The sequence below is a fragment of the Catharus ustulatus genome, chromosome 24 (assembly GCF_009819885.2).
Source record: "Catharus ustulatus isolate bCatUst1 chromosome 24, bCatUst1.pri.v2, whole genome shotgun sequence".
NCBI classification, from domain to species: Eukaryota; Metazoa; Chordata; class Aves; order Passeriformes; family Turdidae; genus Catharus; species Catharus ustulatus.
Genome location: NC_046244.1, coordinates 6725503 through 6740727, shown reverse-complemented (window position 1 = coordinate 6740727; position 15225 = coordinate 6725503). Strand labels below are relative to the sequence as shown.

The 15225-nt window shown below is 43.6% G+C and overlaps 1 protein-coding gene across 3 annotated transcripts in view; it reads right to left on the bottom strand.

Moving 5' to 3' along the window:
* ACAP3 (ArfGAP with coiled-coil, ankyrin repeat and PH domains 3) overlaps positions 1-15225 on the bottom strand; it is a 61342-nt gene that overhangs the window by 4134 nt on the left and 41983 nt on the right. The window contains exons 11-21 of one of the 3 annotated variants that reach the window (XM_033079444.2): positions 14017-14129; positions 12586-12637; positions 11283-11383; positions 10076-10187; positions 8885-9093; positions 7018-7087; positions 6827-6921; positions 5498-5700; positions 4538-4639; positions 3047-3148; positions 1093-1185 (exon numbers count right to left, since the gene is read on the bottom strand). In XM_033079444.2, the coding sequence (XP_032935335.1) occupies positions 1093-1185; positions 3047-3148; positions 4538-4639; positions 5498-5700; positions 6827-6921; positions 7018-7087; positions 8885-9093; positions 10076-10187; positions 11283-11383; positions 12586-12637; positions 14017-14129 (1252 nt within the window). The remainder of the gene's footprint in view (positions 1-1092; positions 1186-3046; positions 3149-4537; positions 4640-5497; positions 5701-6826; positions 6922-7017; positions 7088-8884; positions 9094-10075; positions 10188-11282; positions 11384-12585; positions 12638-14016; positions 14130-15225) is intronic. The other 2 variants (XM_033079445.2, XM_033079446.2) reach the window with 2 other exon arrangements.

The following is a 15225-nucleotide window of genomic DNA, read 5'->3' as shown; positions in this document are numbered from 1 at the left end:
ATGGGGAAATGGGAATGGGATGGGGAAAGGGAAAACGGGAATGGGAAATGGGTGGGGAAAGGGAAAATGGGAATGGGAATGGGAAATGGGTGGGGAAAGGGAAATGGGAATGGGAAATGGGTGGGGAAATGGGTGGGCAAAGGGAAAATGGGAATGGGGAAATGGGAATGGGATGGGGAAAGGGAAATGGGAAATGGGTATTGGGAATGGGAAATGGGTGGGGAAAGGGAAAATGGGAAATGGGAATGGGTGGGAAAAGGGAAATGGGAAATGGGAATGGGTGGGGAAAGGGAAATGGGAATGGGAAATGGGTGGGGAAGGGGAGAGGGAAAGGGGAAATAGGATGGGGAAAGGGAAAATGGGAAATGGGAACAGGAAAGGGAGAGGGAAATGGGAATGGGAAATGGGATGGGGAAATGGGTGGGGAAAGGGAAAATGGGAAATGGGATGGGAAAGGGAGAGAGAAAAAGGGAACAGGAATGGGAAATGGGTGGGGGAGAGGGAAAAAGGGAAAAGGGAATGGGAAATGGGTGGGGGAGAGGGAAAGGGGAATGGGAAATGGGTGGGGAAAGGGAGAGGGGAAAAGAGAACAGGAACGGGAAAAGGGTAGGGAAAGGGAAAATGGGAAATGGGAATGGGAAATGGGAATGGGATGGGGAAAGGGAAAAGGGAAATGGGAAAATGGGTGGGGAAAGGGAAAATGGGAAATGGGAATGGGTGGGGAAAGGGAAAATGGGAATGGGAAATGGGTGGGGAAAGGGAGAGGGGAAAAGAGAACAGGAACAGGAAAAGGGTGGGGAAAGGGAAAATGGGAAATGGGTGAGGAAAGGGACAGGGAAAAAGGGAAATGGGAACGGGAAATGGGATGGGGAAAGGAAGAGGGAAAGGAAGACGGAAAAAGGGAAACAGGATGGGTGGGGAAAGGGGAAAAGGATGAAAAGGGGAAAGGGGATGGGTGGGGGAAAGGGAAAAGGAAATAAGAGGGAAAGAGGGAAGGATGGGGGAGAGGGAAAGAGGGGAAAGACGGCTAAATAGAAAAGGGAAAGGGAATGGGAAAGGGACAGGGAAGGGACACTCCCCGGTGGCACCCACCCTCCTCGGTGACGCTGTCCACCACCGAGCCGAACACCAGCACGTCGCTGCTGCCGTCCGTGCTGCCACCCAGGCCACTGTCACTGCTCAGACCTGCGGGGCCAAGGGACACAGAGCAGGGAACGTCAGCACCTGGGGACACTGCAGGGGGACAGGGGGGGACATGGGGGACAGGGTGTCACACACACAGAGCTGGCACAGTGTCACACACACAGAGCTGGCAGTGTCACACACACTGCACAGGGTGTCACACACACAGAGCTGGCACAGTGTCACACACACTGCACAGGGTGTCACACACAGAGCTGGCACAGTGTCACACACACAGAGCACAGGGTGTCACACACACAGAGCTGGCAGTGTCACACACACAGAGCTGGCACAGTGTCACACACACTGCACAGGGTGTCACACACACAGAGCTGGCACAGTGTCACACATACTGCACAGGGTGTCACACACACTGCACAGGGTGTCACACACACAGAGCTGGCACAGTGTCACTCACACAGCACAGGGTGTCACACACACAGAGCTGGCACAGTGTCACACACACTGCACAGAGTGTCACACACACAGAGCTGGCAGTGTCACACACACAGAGCTGGCACAGTGTCACACACACTGCACAGTGTCACACACACAGAGCTGGCAGTGTCACACACACTGCACAGGGTGTCACACACACAGAGCTGGCACAGTGTCACACACACAGCACAGGGTGTCACACACACAGAGCTGGCACAGTGTCACACACACTGCACAGGGTGTCACACACACTGAGCTGGCAGTGTCACACACACTGCACAGGGTGTCACACAAAGCTGGCACAGGGACAGGGACACTGCTGGCACAGGGACACTGCAGGGACAGGGACACTGCAGGGTCAGGGACATTGCTGGCATGGGGACAGTGACACAGTGACATTGCTGGGACAGGGACATTGTTGGCACAGGGACACTGCTGGCATGGGGACAGTGACACTGTTGGCACGGGGACAGGGACACTGCAGGGACAGTGACACTGCAGGGACAGGGACACTGCTGTCATAGGGACAGTGACACTGCTGGCACAGTGACAATGAAGGGACAGGGACACTGCTGGCACAGGGACAGTGACACATATTTTGGAACTATTTATTCTGGGAACAAACATCTTGGAAAGAAATATTTTGGAAATAAATACTTTGGAAACGTTTTGGAAAGAAATGTTTTGGAAAGAAATATTTTTGGAAATGTTTTGTGAATATTCTGGGAATAAATATTTTGGAAAAAAATATTTTGAAAATAAATATTTAGAAAATAAATATTTTGAAAATATGTTGGAAATAAATATTTTGGGAATATTTTGCCTCAGCCAAAGGAGGAGTTGATTTAAGGAACCCTTGAGCAGGAATCCATCGCTGCCTGGGGATTTTTGGGGTGGAAAAAGTGGAATTTTGGGTGTAATAAGCAGAATTGGGGTACAAAAAGCAAGATTTGGGGTGTAAAAAGTACAATTTTGGGTACAAAAAGCAGGACTTGGGGTGTAAAATCAGGATTTGGGTACAAAAATCAGGATTAGGGTATAAAAAACAGTAATTGAGTGTAAAAATCAGGATTTTGGGTGTAAAAAGCAGAATTTTGGGTGCAAAAATCAGGATTTTGGGTGTAAAAAGCAGAATTTTGGGTGCAAAAATCAGGATTTGCATATAAAAATCAGGATTTTGGGTATAAAAATCAGGATTTTGGGTAAAAAACTCAGGATTTACATACAAAACAGAATTTTGGGTATAAAAAGCAGAATTTTGGGTACGAAAATCAGAATTTTGGGTGTAAAAAGTGGAATTTGGGTGTAAAAAATCAGGATTTTGGGTACAAAAATCAGAATTTTGTGTGTAAAAATCAGGATTTTGGTGTAAAAATCAGGATTTTGGTACAAAACTCAGATTTTTGGGGCTCTCTGGCTCCCTTACCTCCGTCCAGGAGGGCCCCAGTGCCAGGGCCCCCCTCCAGCAGGGGCTGCTCTGAGCTCAGGCTGGCACCTGGGGAGGGGACGGCAGCGTCAGGGGACGGCGCTGGCACCAGCACAGACAGAGGGAGAAAAGGAAAACCAAAAAAATGAAAAAAGGGAAAAAGAAAAAAAAATTAAAAACAATAACAACAAAAAATGGGGGAAAAAAATAATAGAAAATGAATAAAAATGGAATAAAAAAGGAATAAAAAAGGAATAAAAAAAGGAATAAAAAAAGGAATAAAAAAAGGGAATAAAAAAAGGGAATAAAAAAAGGGAATAAAAAAGGGAATAAAAAAGGGAAAAAAAAAGGAACAAAAAAGGAACAAAAAAAGGAACAAAAAAAGGAACAAAAAAAGGAACAAAAAAGGGAAAAAAAAGGGAAAAATAAAGGAATAATAAAGAAATAATAAAGAAATAATTTAGGAATAAAAAGGGAATAAAAAAGGAATAATAAAGGGAATAAAAAAGAGGGGGAAAAGGGGGAAATAAAAGAGGAAAAACAAAAGGAAAAACAAATTGGAAAAACAAATTGGAAAAACAAATTGGAAAAACAAATTGGAAAAACAAATTGGAAAAACAAATTGGAAAAACAAATTGGAAAAACAAATTGGAAAAACAAATTGTTCCAGCAAGACTCAGCTAAAAACAATAATGAAAAATCTAAAAAAAAAAAAAATCGAAAAAAAATTAAAAAGCCAAAATTAAAAGCTGAATTAAAAAAAAAACAAAAAAAACCAACAAAAAAAAAGCCAATGGGATGCAAAATCTGGGAGGTAAAAGATGCTGGGAGGAGGAAAAAAACCCAAAAATGGCAGCAGGGACGGTAAAATGGAATAAAAGAGCAACAAATGGGTTTGGGTTTGTGCAGCCAAGGGGGGACACCTGGGGACACCTGGGCACACCTGGGGCACTGGGAGCTGTTACTGGGAGCACTGGGATCACTCACTGCAGGGCCCCGCGCCCGTGCCGAGGTAGGAGAGCGAGTCCAGCTCGGGGGAGCACTGGGAGGGCACTGGGAGCACTGGGAGGTGTTACTGGGGGCTACTGAGAGCACTGGGAACACTGGGAGCTGTTCCTAGGGGTTACTGGGAGCTACTGGGATCACTCACTGCGGGGCCCTGCACCCGTGTCAAGGTAGGAGAAGAGCGAGTCCAGCTTGGGGGAGCACTGGGAGCACTGGGCGGGAATTGGGAGCACTGGGAGTTGTTACTGGGAGCACTGGGAGCTGTTACTGGGAGCACTGGGAGATGTCACTGGGGGTTACTGGAAGCACTGGGAGCACTGGGATCACTCACTGCGGGGCCCCGCGCCCGTGTCGAAGTAGGAGAAGAGCGAGTCCAGCTTGGGGGAGCACTGGGAGAACTGGGCGGGAATTGGGAGCACTGGGAGCTGTTACTGGGAGCACTGGGAGGTGTTACTGGGGGTTACTGGGAGCACTGGGAGCACTCACTGCGGGGCCCCGCGCCCGTGTCGAAGTAGGAGAAGAGCGAGTCCAGCTCGTCGGGGCAGAACAGCGAATCCCGGCGGAATTTCCTCTCCAGCGCGGCCGCGGCTGCACAGGGAAAATCAGAGTTAGAGATAAAATAGAGAAAAAATTACAGGAACATCTGTATAAAAGTGACAGAAAATTTACAGGAAAAATGCAGAAAAAATATAGAAAAATTGTAGAAAAATTATAGAAAAAATACAGAAAAATTGCAGAAAAATGATAGAAAAAATACAGAAAAATTGCAGAAAAATTATAGAAAAAATATAGGAAAATTGTAGAAAAATTATAGAAAAAATACATTAAAATATAGAAAAATTACAGAAAGTTACAGAAAAAAATATAGAAAAATATGGAAAAAATATAGTAAAACCAGAAAAAATATTTTTAAAATTACAGAAAAATTAGAGAAAATTTATACAAAATCATAGAAAAATTATAGAAAAAATACAAAAAATTACAGAAAATTTATAGAAAAATTACAGAAAAATTATAGAAAAAGTATATGAAGAGTATAGAAAAGTTACAGAAAAATTACAGAAAAAATACAGAAATATTACCAAAAAAATTACCAAACAATTATAGAAAAAATATAGAAAAAAATACAGAAAAAATATAGAAAAAACACAGAAAAAATATAGAAAAAATATAGAAAAAATATAGAAAAAATATAGAAAAAATATAGGAAAAAATATAGAAAAAAATACAGAAAAAAATATAGAAAAAAATATAGAAAAAAATATATAGAAAAAAATAGAAAAAATATAGAAAAAATATATAGGAAGAATATATAGAAAAATATATAGAAAAATGCATTTAAAATTATTAACAAACACAAAAAATTACAAAAATCACAACAAACTCTAAAACCCCCCAACCCCTCCACGCCGCCACCCCGTTCTGCCCCACCCTTGCAGTTCCCACCTGATCCCAGCAGGGCGGCGCCGCCGTTGCCGGGCTCCTGGCGCCGTTTGGCGCGCGCTGGCGCCGCCCTGGAGGCGCCGCGGTGGCGCCGGCAGCGCCGGAGGCTCCAACGCCGCGGCCGTGCCAGCGCCTCCCCGGCCGGCAGCCGCCGCAGGAACTTCTTGAGCACGTACTTGTCCTTGATCCAGGCCTCCTTGTCCTGCCTGCAACGGGAATGGTGGGGCTGGGTCATGGGGGAGGTGAGGAGACAGAGCTTGGGGGTTTGGGTCCACTTCAGACCCAAAATTCTGATTTTTCCAACTTTTAAATGAGGCATTTTGGGGTTTCTGAGGGAACTGGGTTTGCCCAAAGCAGCCATGAGAAAATGGAGCTGCTGCTCTGGGGGTTTGGGTCCACTTCAGACCCAAAATTCTGATTTTTCCCATTTTGAAATGAGGCATTTTGGGTTTCTGAGGGATCTGGGTTTGCCCAAAGCAGCCACAAGGAGATAGAGTCTGGGGTTGTATTCTTTTTGTCCACTTCAGACCCCAAAATTCTGATTTTTCCCATTTTGAAATGAGGCATTTTGGGGTTTTTGAGTGATCAAAGCAGCCACGAGGAGATGGAGTCCAGGGTTGGGTTTTTTGTCCACTTGAGATGCAAAATTCCAATTTTTCCCATTTTGAAAAGCAGCCACAAGGAGATGGAGTCTGGGGTTGTATTCTTTTTGTCCACTTCAGACCCCAAAATTCTGATTTTTCCCATTTTGAAATGAGGCATTTTGGGGTTTTTGAGAGATCAAAGCAGCCACGAGGAGATGGAGTTTGGGGTTGGTTTTTTTGTCCACTTCAGACCCAAAATTCTGATTTTTCCAACTTTAAAATGAGGCATTTTGGAGTTTTTGAGGGATCTGGGTTTGCCCAAAGCAGCCACGAGGAGATGGAGCTGCTGCTCTCTGTGGGATCCCTGAAGCTGCTTCTCCATGGATTTTGGTGCACTGGGAACCCTGAACCCACTTTTCCATGGATTTTTGAGCTCTGGGGATCCCTCAACCTGCTTTTCCATGGATTTTGGGGATCCCTGAACCTGTTTTTCCATGGATTTTGGGGATCCCTGAACCTGCTTTTCCATGGATTTTGGGGATCCCTGAACCCCCTTTTCCGTCTGAAGCTGCTTTTCCATGGATTTTGGTGCAATAGGAACCCTGAACCCCCTTTTCCATGGATTCTAGAGAACCCTGAACCCTCTTTTCCATGAATTTTGGCGCACTGGGGATCCCTGAACCCCCTTTTCCATGGATTTTGGGGATCCCTGAAGCTGTTTTTCCATGGATTTTGGGGCACAGCTCACCTGGAGCTCCCTGCTGTTGGTTTCTTCAGCCCCAGCTCCTCGCACTGCGCCTCGTAAATCTGGTTCATGGTGCTGTTGCCCAGCTCACACATCAGCTGGAAGGGAAAATCAGGGAGGGGATCAAAGGCTCAGGTGAGGAATTCCCCCTTTCCAGGGAATTCTGCACTCCCAGGATTTTCCCCAGCACTCACCTTGAGCAGCTCTGGCTCCCAGGAATCCAGCGTGAGGGATCGGACCTTGGAGCAGTGAACACCCAGGCTCCTGCTCAGCCAGGAGGAAGGAAATCCAAAAATTATCACAATCCCTAACTAGGTTAGTCTAGTCCTTAATTAGCTCTAATTAAAATTAACTAAAAAGCAGGGGGTACAGGGACAATTCCAACGGGAGCTGGCGGCACAAACACGGCACCAGCGAAATTCCAGCTCTGCCACTTTTCTGGGATCCTGCACTCATTCCCTGGCTGTTCTTCCTGGGAATATTTTAGTCCATCCCTGGCCATTTATCCCAGGATCCTGCACTCCATCCCTGGCCATTTCCCTGGGATTTTCCCCAGGATCCTGCACTCCATCCCTGGTATCCTTTAGTCCATCACTGTCCATTTTCCCAGGGATTTTCCCCAGGATCCTGAACTCCATCCCTGGCCATTTTCTCTGGAATCCTGCACTCCATCCCTGTGATTTTTCCCAATTTCCTGCCCTCCATCCCCATGATTTTCCCCAGGATCCTGCACTCCATTCCTGGCTGTTTTCCCTGGAATCCTACACTCCATCCCTGGCCATTTCCCTGGGATTTTCCCCAGTTTCCTGCACTCCATCCCTGTGATTTTCCCCAGGATTGTGCCCTCCATCCTTTTTATTTCCCCCAGTTTGTTTCCTGCCCTCCATCCCTGTGATTTTCCCTGGGATTTTGGAATTTTCCCCAATTTCCTGTCCTCCATCCCTGTTATTTCCCCATCCTCCTGCCCTCAATCCCTGTGATTTTCCCCAGTTTCCTGTCTTCCACCCCTGTTATTTCCCCCAGCTTCCTGCACTCCATCCCTGGTCCTGTTCCCTGGGATTCTGGAATTCTCCCCAGTTTCCTGCCCTCCATCCTTGTCATTTTCCCCAGTTTCCTGCACTCCATCCCTGGAATTTCCCCCAGCTTCCTGCACTCCATCCCTGGAATTTCCCCCAGCTTCCTGCCCTCCATCCCTGGCCCTTTTCCCTAGGATTCTGCAATTTCCCCCAGTTTCCTGCACTCCCTCCCTGTGATTTTCCCCAGTCTCCTGCCCTCCATCCCTGTGATTTTCCCTGGGATTTTGGATTTTCCCCCAGTTTCCTGCCCTCCATCCCTGGTATTGTACTCCATCTCCTGCCCTCCATCCCTGGCTGTTTTCCCTGGGATTTTCCCCATTTTCCTGCACTCCATCCCTGTAATTTTCCCCAGTTTCCTGCCCTCCCTCCCTGTTATTTCCCCCAGTTTCCTGCAATCCATCCCTGGCCCTTTTCCCTAGGATTCTGGAATTTCCCCCAGTTTCCTGTCCTCCCTCCCTGTTATTTCTCCAGTTTCCTGCCCTCCATCCCTGTGATTTTCCCCAGTTTCCTGCCCTCCATCCCTGTCCCTTTTCCCTGGGATTCTGGAATTTCTCCAGTTTCCTGCCCTCCATCCCTGTGATTTTCCCCAGGACTGTGCACTCCATCCCTGTGATTTCCCCTGTTTTCCTGCCCTCCATCCCTGTCCCTGTTCCCTGGGATTTTGGAATTTCCCCAGTTTCCTGCCCTCCATCCCTGGCCCATTTCCCTGGGATTCTGGAATTTCTCCAGTTTCCTGCCCTCCACCCCTGTGATCTTCCCCAGGATTGTGCACTCCATCCCTGGCATTTCCCCTGTTTCCCTGCCCTCCACCCCTGTGATTTTCCCTGGGATTTTGGAATTTCCCCCAGTTTCCTGCCCTCCCTCCCTGTGATTTTCCCCAGTCTCCTGCCCTCCATCCCTGTGATTTTCCCTGGGATTTTGGAATTTCCCCCAGTTTCCTGCCCTCCCTCCCTGTGATTTTCCCGTTTCCTGCCCTCCAGCACACCTGTGGATGCCGGAGCACTCGATGCACAGCAGGATGCCCAGGTTGATGCTGGCCCAGCGAGGGTCTGGCTGCCCACAGTCACAGCACTGCTCGTTCCCAGGGATGCTCTGCACCCTCTGCAGGATCGTTTCCCCCTTCCCGCCGCGCTCCCGCGAATCCGTGGCCGAGTCGATGCTGCTGGTGGAGGGGGAGGCTGTTCTGTCCAGCCTCTGCAGGGAAAGGCAAGGCATCAGGATGATCAGAAATCTCACTGAGTTGGATGCCTCTAAATTAGGCTTTTAGATATTTTATTTTCATATTTTTATAATCCTGCAGTTCTTTAGTGCAGAACAACTCCATGTGCAGTGTGAGCTCAGCTTTCCCATTTTGCTCAAACAACAATTCCTCTCCAGGTTGGGAATCAAGGACACCTCACTGCCTCAGGCCCTGAGAGATGTAAAAAATTTTTTTACATATCATGAACTAAGAGGGGCAAATTTGGAGTAAATTCCTTCACTACCCAAAGCTGTAATTGGAGGATTAACCACAATATGTAAATGGACCAAACTGACCAAACTTAAAATTGTCTGAAAAAATCACTCCATTCAAGGTGTATTGAATATTTTAATAAACACCCAATTTTATTCTCTTATCTTATTCTGGGCAGCCACTTCAAGGCATTGAGGTGATGAAGGGAGCGTGGAATTCTGGATTTTCCATGGTGTCCTAGGTTACAATGTAAAGATGTGCCCAAAAGTTTGTGTTCTATCACCATGTGTTAAAAACCAGCTGGGGCAGTGTTCTTTATCTCTGTGGGGATATCTCCTGTTAATGGGTCATGTGTTAAAAAACCAGGTGGGGCAGCAATCCTTATCTCTGCAGAGATATCTCCTGTTCATGACCACTAAGTCCCACTGATGACTGATAAAATTCCATCACCCCATAGGGAGATGCTCTAGCCAGGGGGAGGAGCCAAACATTTCCTACCTGGATAAAAATCTGAGATTTGGAACACCAAAGTAGCATTTTTCCACTGAATTCCAGAGGACAAGAGCTATCAGGATCACAACTTCAACAAGAACACTTCATCTGGACTGCTGCCACCACCCTAAATCTGGCAGTGCCTGTATTTTTATTTATTTATTTTTCCTATTAAATTGTATTTCTGACTGGGGTCTCCCACTGGGTTTGCTCTCAAAGGGTTTTTCTCACCTCGATGTAGTAGCTGTCGGGGCTCTCTCTGTAGGCAGAGGCGATGCTGGCCTGGACTGCCTGGATCCAGGCCTGGCGCAGCTTCTCCGAGTCAGCCTGCAGCATGCAGCTCCTGGGGGAGCCAAAAAACACCCTGGGTGTTTGGGGAGAGCCAAAAACCACCCTGGGTATAACAAAAATACACCCTGGCTGTTTGGAGAAAGCCAAAAAACATCCTGGCTATAACAAAAAAGAAACCCCTGGGTGTTCAGGGGGAGTCAAAAAACACCCTGGGTGTTTGGGGAGAGCCAAAAACCACCCTGGCTATAACAAAAATACACCCTGGGTATTTGGGGAGAGCCAAAAAACACCCTGGGTGTTCAGAGGGACCAAAAAGTCACCCTGGGAGGTTGGGTATTACCAAAAAACCACCCTGGGTATAACAAAACTACACCCTGGGTATTTGGGGAGAGCCAAAAAACATCCTAGGTATAACAAAAAAAACCCCTGGGTGTTCAGGGGCACCAAAAAAATCCCTTGATGTTCAGGGGGAGTCAAAAAACCGCCCTGGGTGTTTGGGGAGAGCCAAAAACCACCCTGGGTATAACCAAAAACACACCCTGGGTATTTGGGGAGAGCAAAAAAGCACCCTGGGTGTTCAGGGGGACCAAAAAGCCACCCTGGGGGGTTGGGTATAACCAAAAAACCACCCTGGGTATAACCAAAAACCACCCTGGGTGTTTGGAGAGAGCCAAAAACCACCCTGGGTATAACAAAAATACATCCTGGGTATTTGGGGAGAGCAAAAAACCATCCTGGGTATAACAAAAAAATCCCCTGGGTGTTCAGGGGCACCAAAAAAACCACCCTGGGTGTTCAACAGAAATTAACCCCACAAGGTTGGGGTGTTTCCTCTCCAAACCTTCCAGGTAAAAATTAAGCCCTTAATTAAAATTAATTAAGGTTGGACAGCCAATCCAATCCCTCCAGGCAGGTCTGGAAGTTGTTTTTAAAAACTGAGCATCACAGAATTGGGCATTGTATATTAAGTATAAATATAAATAATATCATGGAATATGTTATATAAATAATAGAAAATATTATGCAAAATCTTAAAATATTATATATATATATAAAATTTTATAATTAGATCCAGCTTGTGGTGATGTCTGAGGAACTGCCCAGGGGTTCTGGCAATTCCCAGCCAAACTTCAGCCCCCAGACTCACTTGGTGGGGGACACGACCTCGAAGCAGAACCTGCGCTCGATGTCCTCGCAGGGCTTGACCGAGCAGAGCCGCAGATCCTCCACGACCACGGTCAGCACGTCCTGGGGGCACAGGGGGGGTTGGGGGGTTTGGGGAGGGCACAGGGGGGTCTGGGGGATCCCTGGGGTTGGGGCACTGCTGGGAAGCTCCTGCCCAGATACTCCAAAATTCTTCCCAAATTCTCCAAATCTGTCCTGCCTGAAACGCTTCAAAATTGCGAGACCTTCCAAAGTTCCTCCTGTACAAACCCCCCAAATTTCTGCCCAAATCCTCCAAAATTCTGCCCAAATCCTCCAAAATTCTTCCCAAATCCCCCAAATCTGCTATTTTCCAAACCCTTCAAACTCCTTCCCAAATCCTCCAGACTTCCTCCTGCCCAAATCTCCCCAAAATCCTTCAAATCCGTTCCCAATTCCTCCAAATTCCCTCCTGTCCAGATCCTCCAAAATTCTTCTCAAATTCTCCAAATCCTTCCTGCCTAAAACCCTTCAAAATTGCGAGACCTTCCAAAGTTCCTCCTGCCCAAATCCCCCCAAAACTCCTCCCAAACCCTTCAAATTCATTCCCAATTCCTCCAAATTCCCTCCTGCCCTGATCCTCCAAAATTCTTCTCAAATTCTCCAAATTCCCTCCTGCCTAAAACCCTTCAAAATTGCGAGACCTTCCAAAGTTCCTCCTGCACAAATCCCCCAAATTTCTGCTCAAATCCTGCAAAATTCTTCCCAAATTCCCCAAACCTGCTCTTTTCCAAACTCTTCAAACTCTTTCCCAAATCCTCCAAACTTCCTCCTGCCCAAATCCCCCCAAAACTCCTCCCAAACCCTTCAAATTCCTTCCCAACTCCTCCAAATTCCCTCCTGTCCAGATCCTCCAAAATTCTTCCCAAATCCTTCAAAATTCTTCCCAAATCCTCCAATCTTGCTTTTTTCCAAACCCTCCAAACTCCTTCCCAAATCCCCAAACTCCTGACTGAATCCAAATAAAGAATTATTTAATAAATAATTATTTAATTTATTATTTACCACCCTTTTTTCCAACCATGGGGCAAATAAATAATTACTTAATAAATAATTACTTACTAAATAATTACTAACTAATTACTTAATAAATAATTACTTGATAAATAATTGTTTAATAAACATTTGCTGCCCCTCTGACCCCAACCCTGCTCCTGCCACGCCCTCCAGCTCGTTAATGAGTTTGTTCATTAATTAATTAATTAATTGACCACTTGGTTAATTAACTCCTGCTTTAATTAACTGACCTTGAGCTTCTTCTGGTAGACCAGCTGGCTGTTCTGGATGGAAAACCATCTCCTGATGGGGGACAGACACAAAATCCCATCCTAATTAATGTTTTAATCAGGCTTTGGCATAAATCAGTTAATTAATCAATTAAATCAATCAATACGTTTAATCCATTTTCAATATTGCCACAAATGCAGTTAAATTTTTCAATATTGTTATAAATGCACTTTAATTCCTCTAAATTGATATAAATACACTTAAATTTTTCAATATTGTTATAAATGCACTTTAATTCCTCTAAATTGATATAAATACATTTTAAATTCCTCAAAATTTTTATAAATACACTGAATTTTTTTTCAATATTGTTATAAATCCACTTAAATTCCTCAAAATTGTTATAAATTCACTTAAATTTTTCAATATTGTTAAAAATGCAGTTGAATCCCTTGAGATTTCTATAAATCCACTTAAAATTTTGAATATTTCTATAAATGCACTTTAATTCCTCTGAATTGATATAAATACATTTTAAATTCCTCAAAATTTCTATAAATACACTGAATATTTTTTCAATATTGTTATAAATCCACTCAAATTCCTCAAAATTGTTATAAATTCACTTAAATTTTTCATTATTGTTATAAATGCAGTTGAAGTCCTTGAGATTTCTATAAATTCAATTAAAATTTTCAATATTTCTATAAATGCACTTTAGTTCCTCTAAATTTTGATATAAATACATTTTAATTCCTCAAAATTTGTATAAATACACTTAATTTTTTTTATATTGTTATAAATGCACTTAAATTCCTCAAAATTGTTATAAATGTAGTTAAATCCCTTGAGATTTCTATAAATTCAATTAAAATTTTCAATATTTCTATAAATGCACTTTAATTCCTCTAAATTGATACAAATAAATTTTAAATTCCTCAAAATTTCTATAAATGCACTGAAATTTTTCCAATATTGTTACAAACGCAGTTGAATTCCTTGAGATTTCAATAAATCCACTTTAATTCCTCAAAATTGTTATAAAAACAGTTAAATTCCTTGAGATTTCTATAAATCCACTTAAAATTTTCAGTATTTCTATAAATGCACTTTAATACCTCTAAATTGATAGAAATACATTTTAATTCTTCAAAATTTTTTTCAATATTGTTATAAATGCACTTAAATTCCTCAAAATTGTTATAAATTCACTTAAATTTTTCAATATTGTTATAAATGCAGTTGAAGTCCTTGAGATTTCTATAAATTCAATTAAAATTTTCAGTATTTTTATAAATGCACTCAACCCTTGAGCACCCTGGTCATTATCCCATTATAAAAACCACTAAAAAAATTTAAAAAAAAATTCCCAACCAACCAAATTTGAATTATTTGAGTGATTTCTTTTTTCCCAGCCCCAGAGCAGGTGGGGTTGGGATTTTTTTGCTCACCTGTTCCAGGTTTTGAAGGCGTTGCTGGCTCTCTTGAACAGGTATCCCTCCATCACCACCCCATTGGGAGCGTCCACGTTGAATTCCACCTTGGAATCATCATAGGAGAAATCCTGGGGATGGGGGAAATGGGAGAAAAAATGGGAAAAAATGGGGGAAAAAGGAAAAAAATGGGGGAAAAAAAATGGGGGAAAAAAAATGGGGGAAAAAAAATGGGGGAAAAAAAATGGGGGAAAAAAAATGGGGGAAAAAAAATGGGGGAAAAAAAAATGGGGGAAAAAAAATGGGGGAAAAAAAATGGGGGAAAAAAAATGGGGGAAAAAAAATGGGGGAAAAAAAATGGGGGAAAAAAAAATGGGGGAAAAAAAATGGGGGAAAAAAAATGGGGGAAAAAAAATGGGGGAAAAAAAAAGGGGGAAAAAAAATGGGGGAAAAAAAAATGGGGGAAAAAAAATGGGGGAAAAAAAATGGGGGAAAAAAAATGGGGGAAAAAAAATGGGGGAAAAAAAATGGGGGAAAAAAAATGGGGGAAAAAAAATGGGGGAAAAAAAATGGGGGAAAAAAATGGGGGAAAAAAATGGGGGAAAAAAAGGGGGAAAAAAATGGGGGAAAAAATGGGGGAAAAAAATGGGGGAAAAAAATGGGGGAAAAAAATGGGGGGAAAAAAATGGGGGAAAAAAATGGGGGAAAAAAATGGGGGAAAAAAATGGGGGAAAAAAATGGGGGAAAAAAATGGGGAAAAAAAATGGGGAAAAAAAATGGGGAAAAAAAATGGGGAAAAAAAATGGGGAAAAAAAATGGGGAAAAAAAATGGGGAAAAAAAATGGGGGAAAAAAATGGGGGAAAAAAATGGGGGAAAAAAATGGGGGAAAAAAATGGGGGAAAAAATGGGGGAAAAAATGGGAAAAAGGGGGGAATAAAGGGGGGAATAAAGGGGGGAATAAAGGGGGAAAAAATGGGGGGAAAAAAAGGGGAGGAAAAAAGGGGGGAAATAAAAAAAAAGGAAAAAAGGCAACCAAAAAAGGGCAAAAAATGAAAAAGGTAAAAACAAGGTTAAAAAGGGGAGGGGGAAGGCAAAAAAAGGAAAAAAAGAAAAAAAAAAGATATTTTTATGAAATAATCTGATTTTATGAGTGAAAACCACAAATTTTTGGCAGAAATTTTGGCATTACGCATCTCAAAATTCGATTTAATTTCCAGGTTTTAATT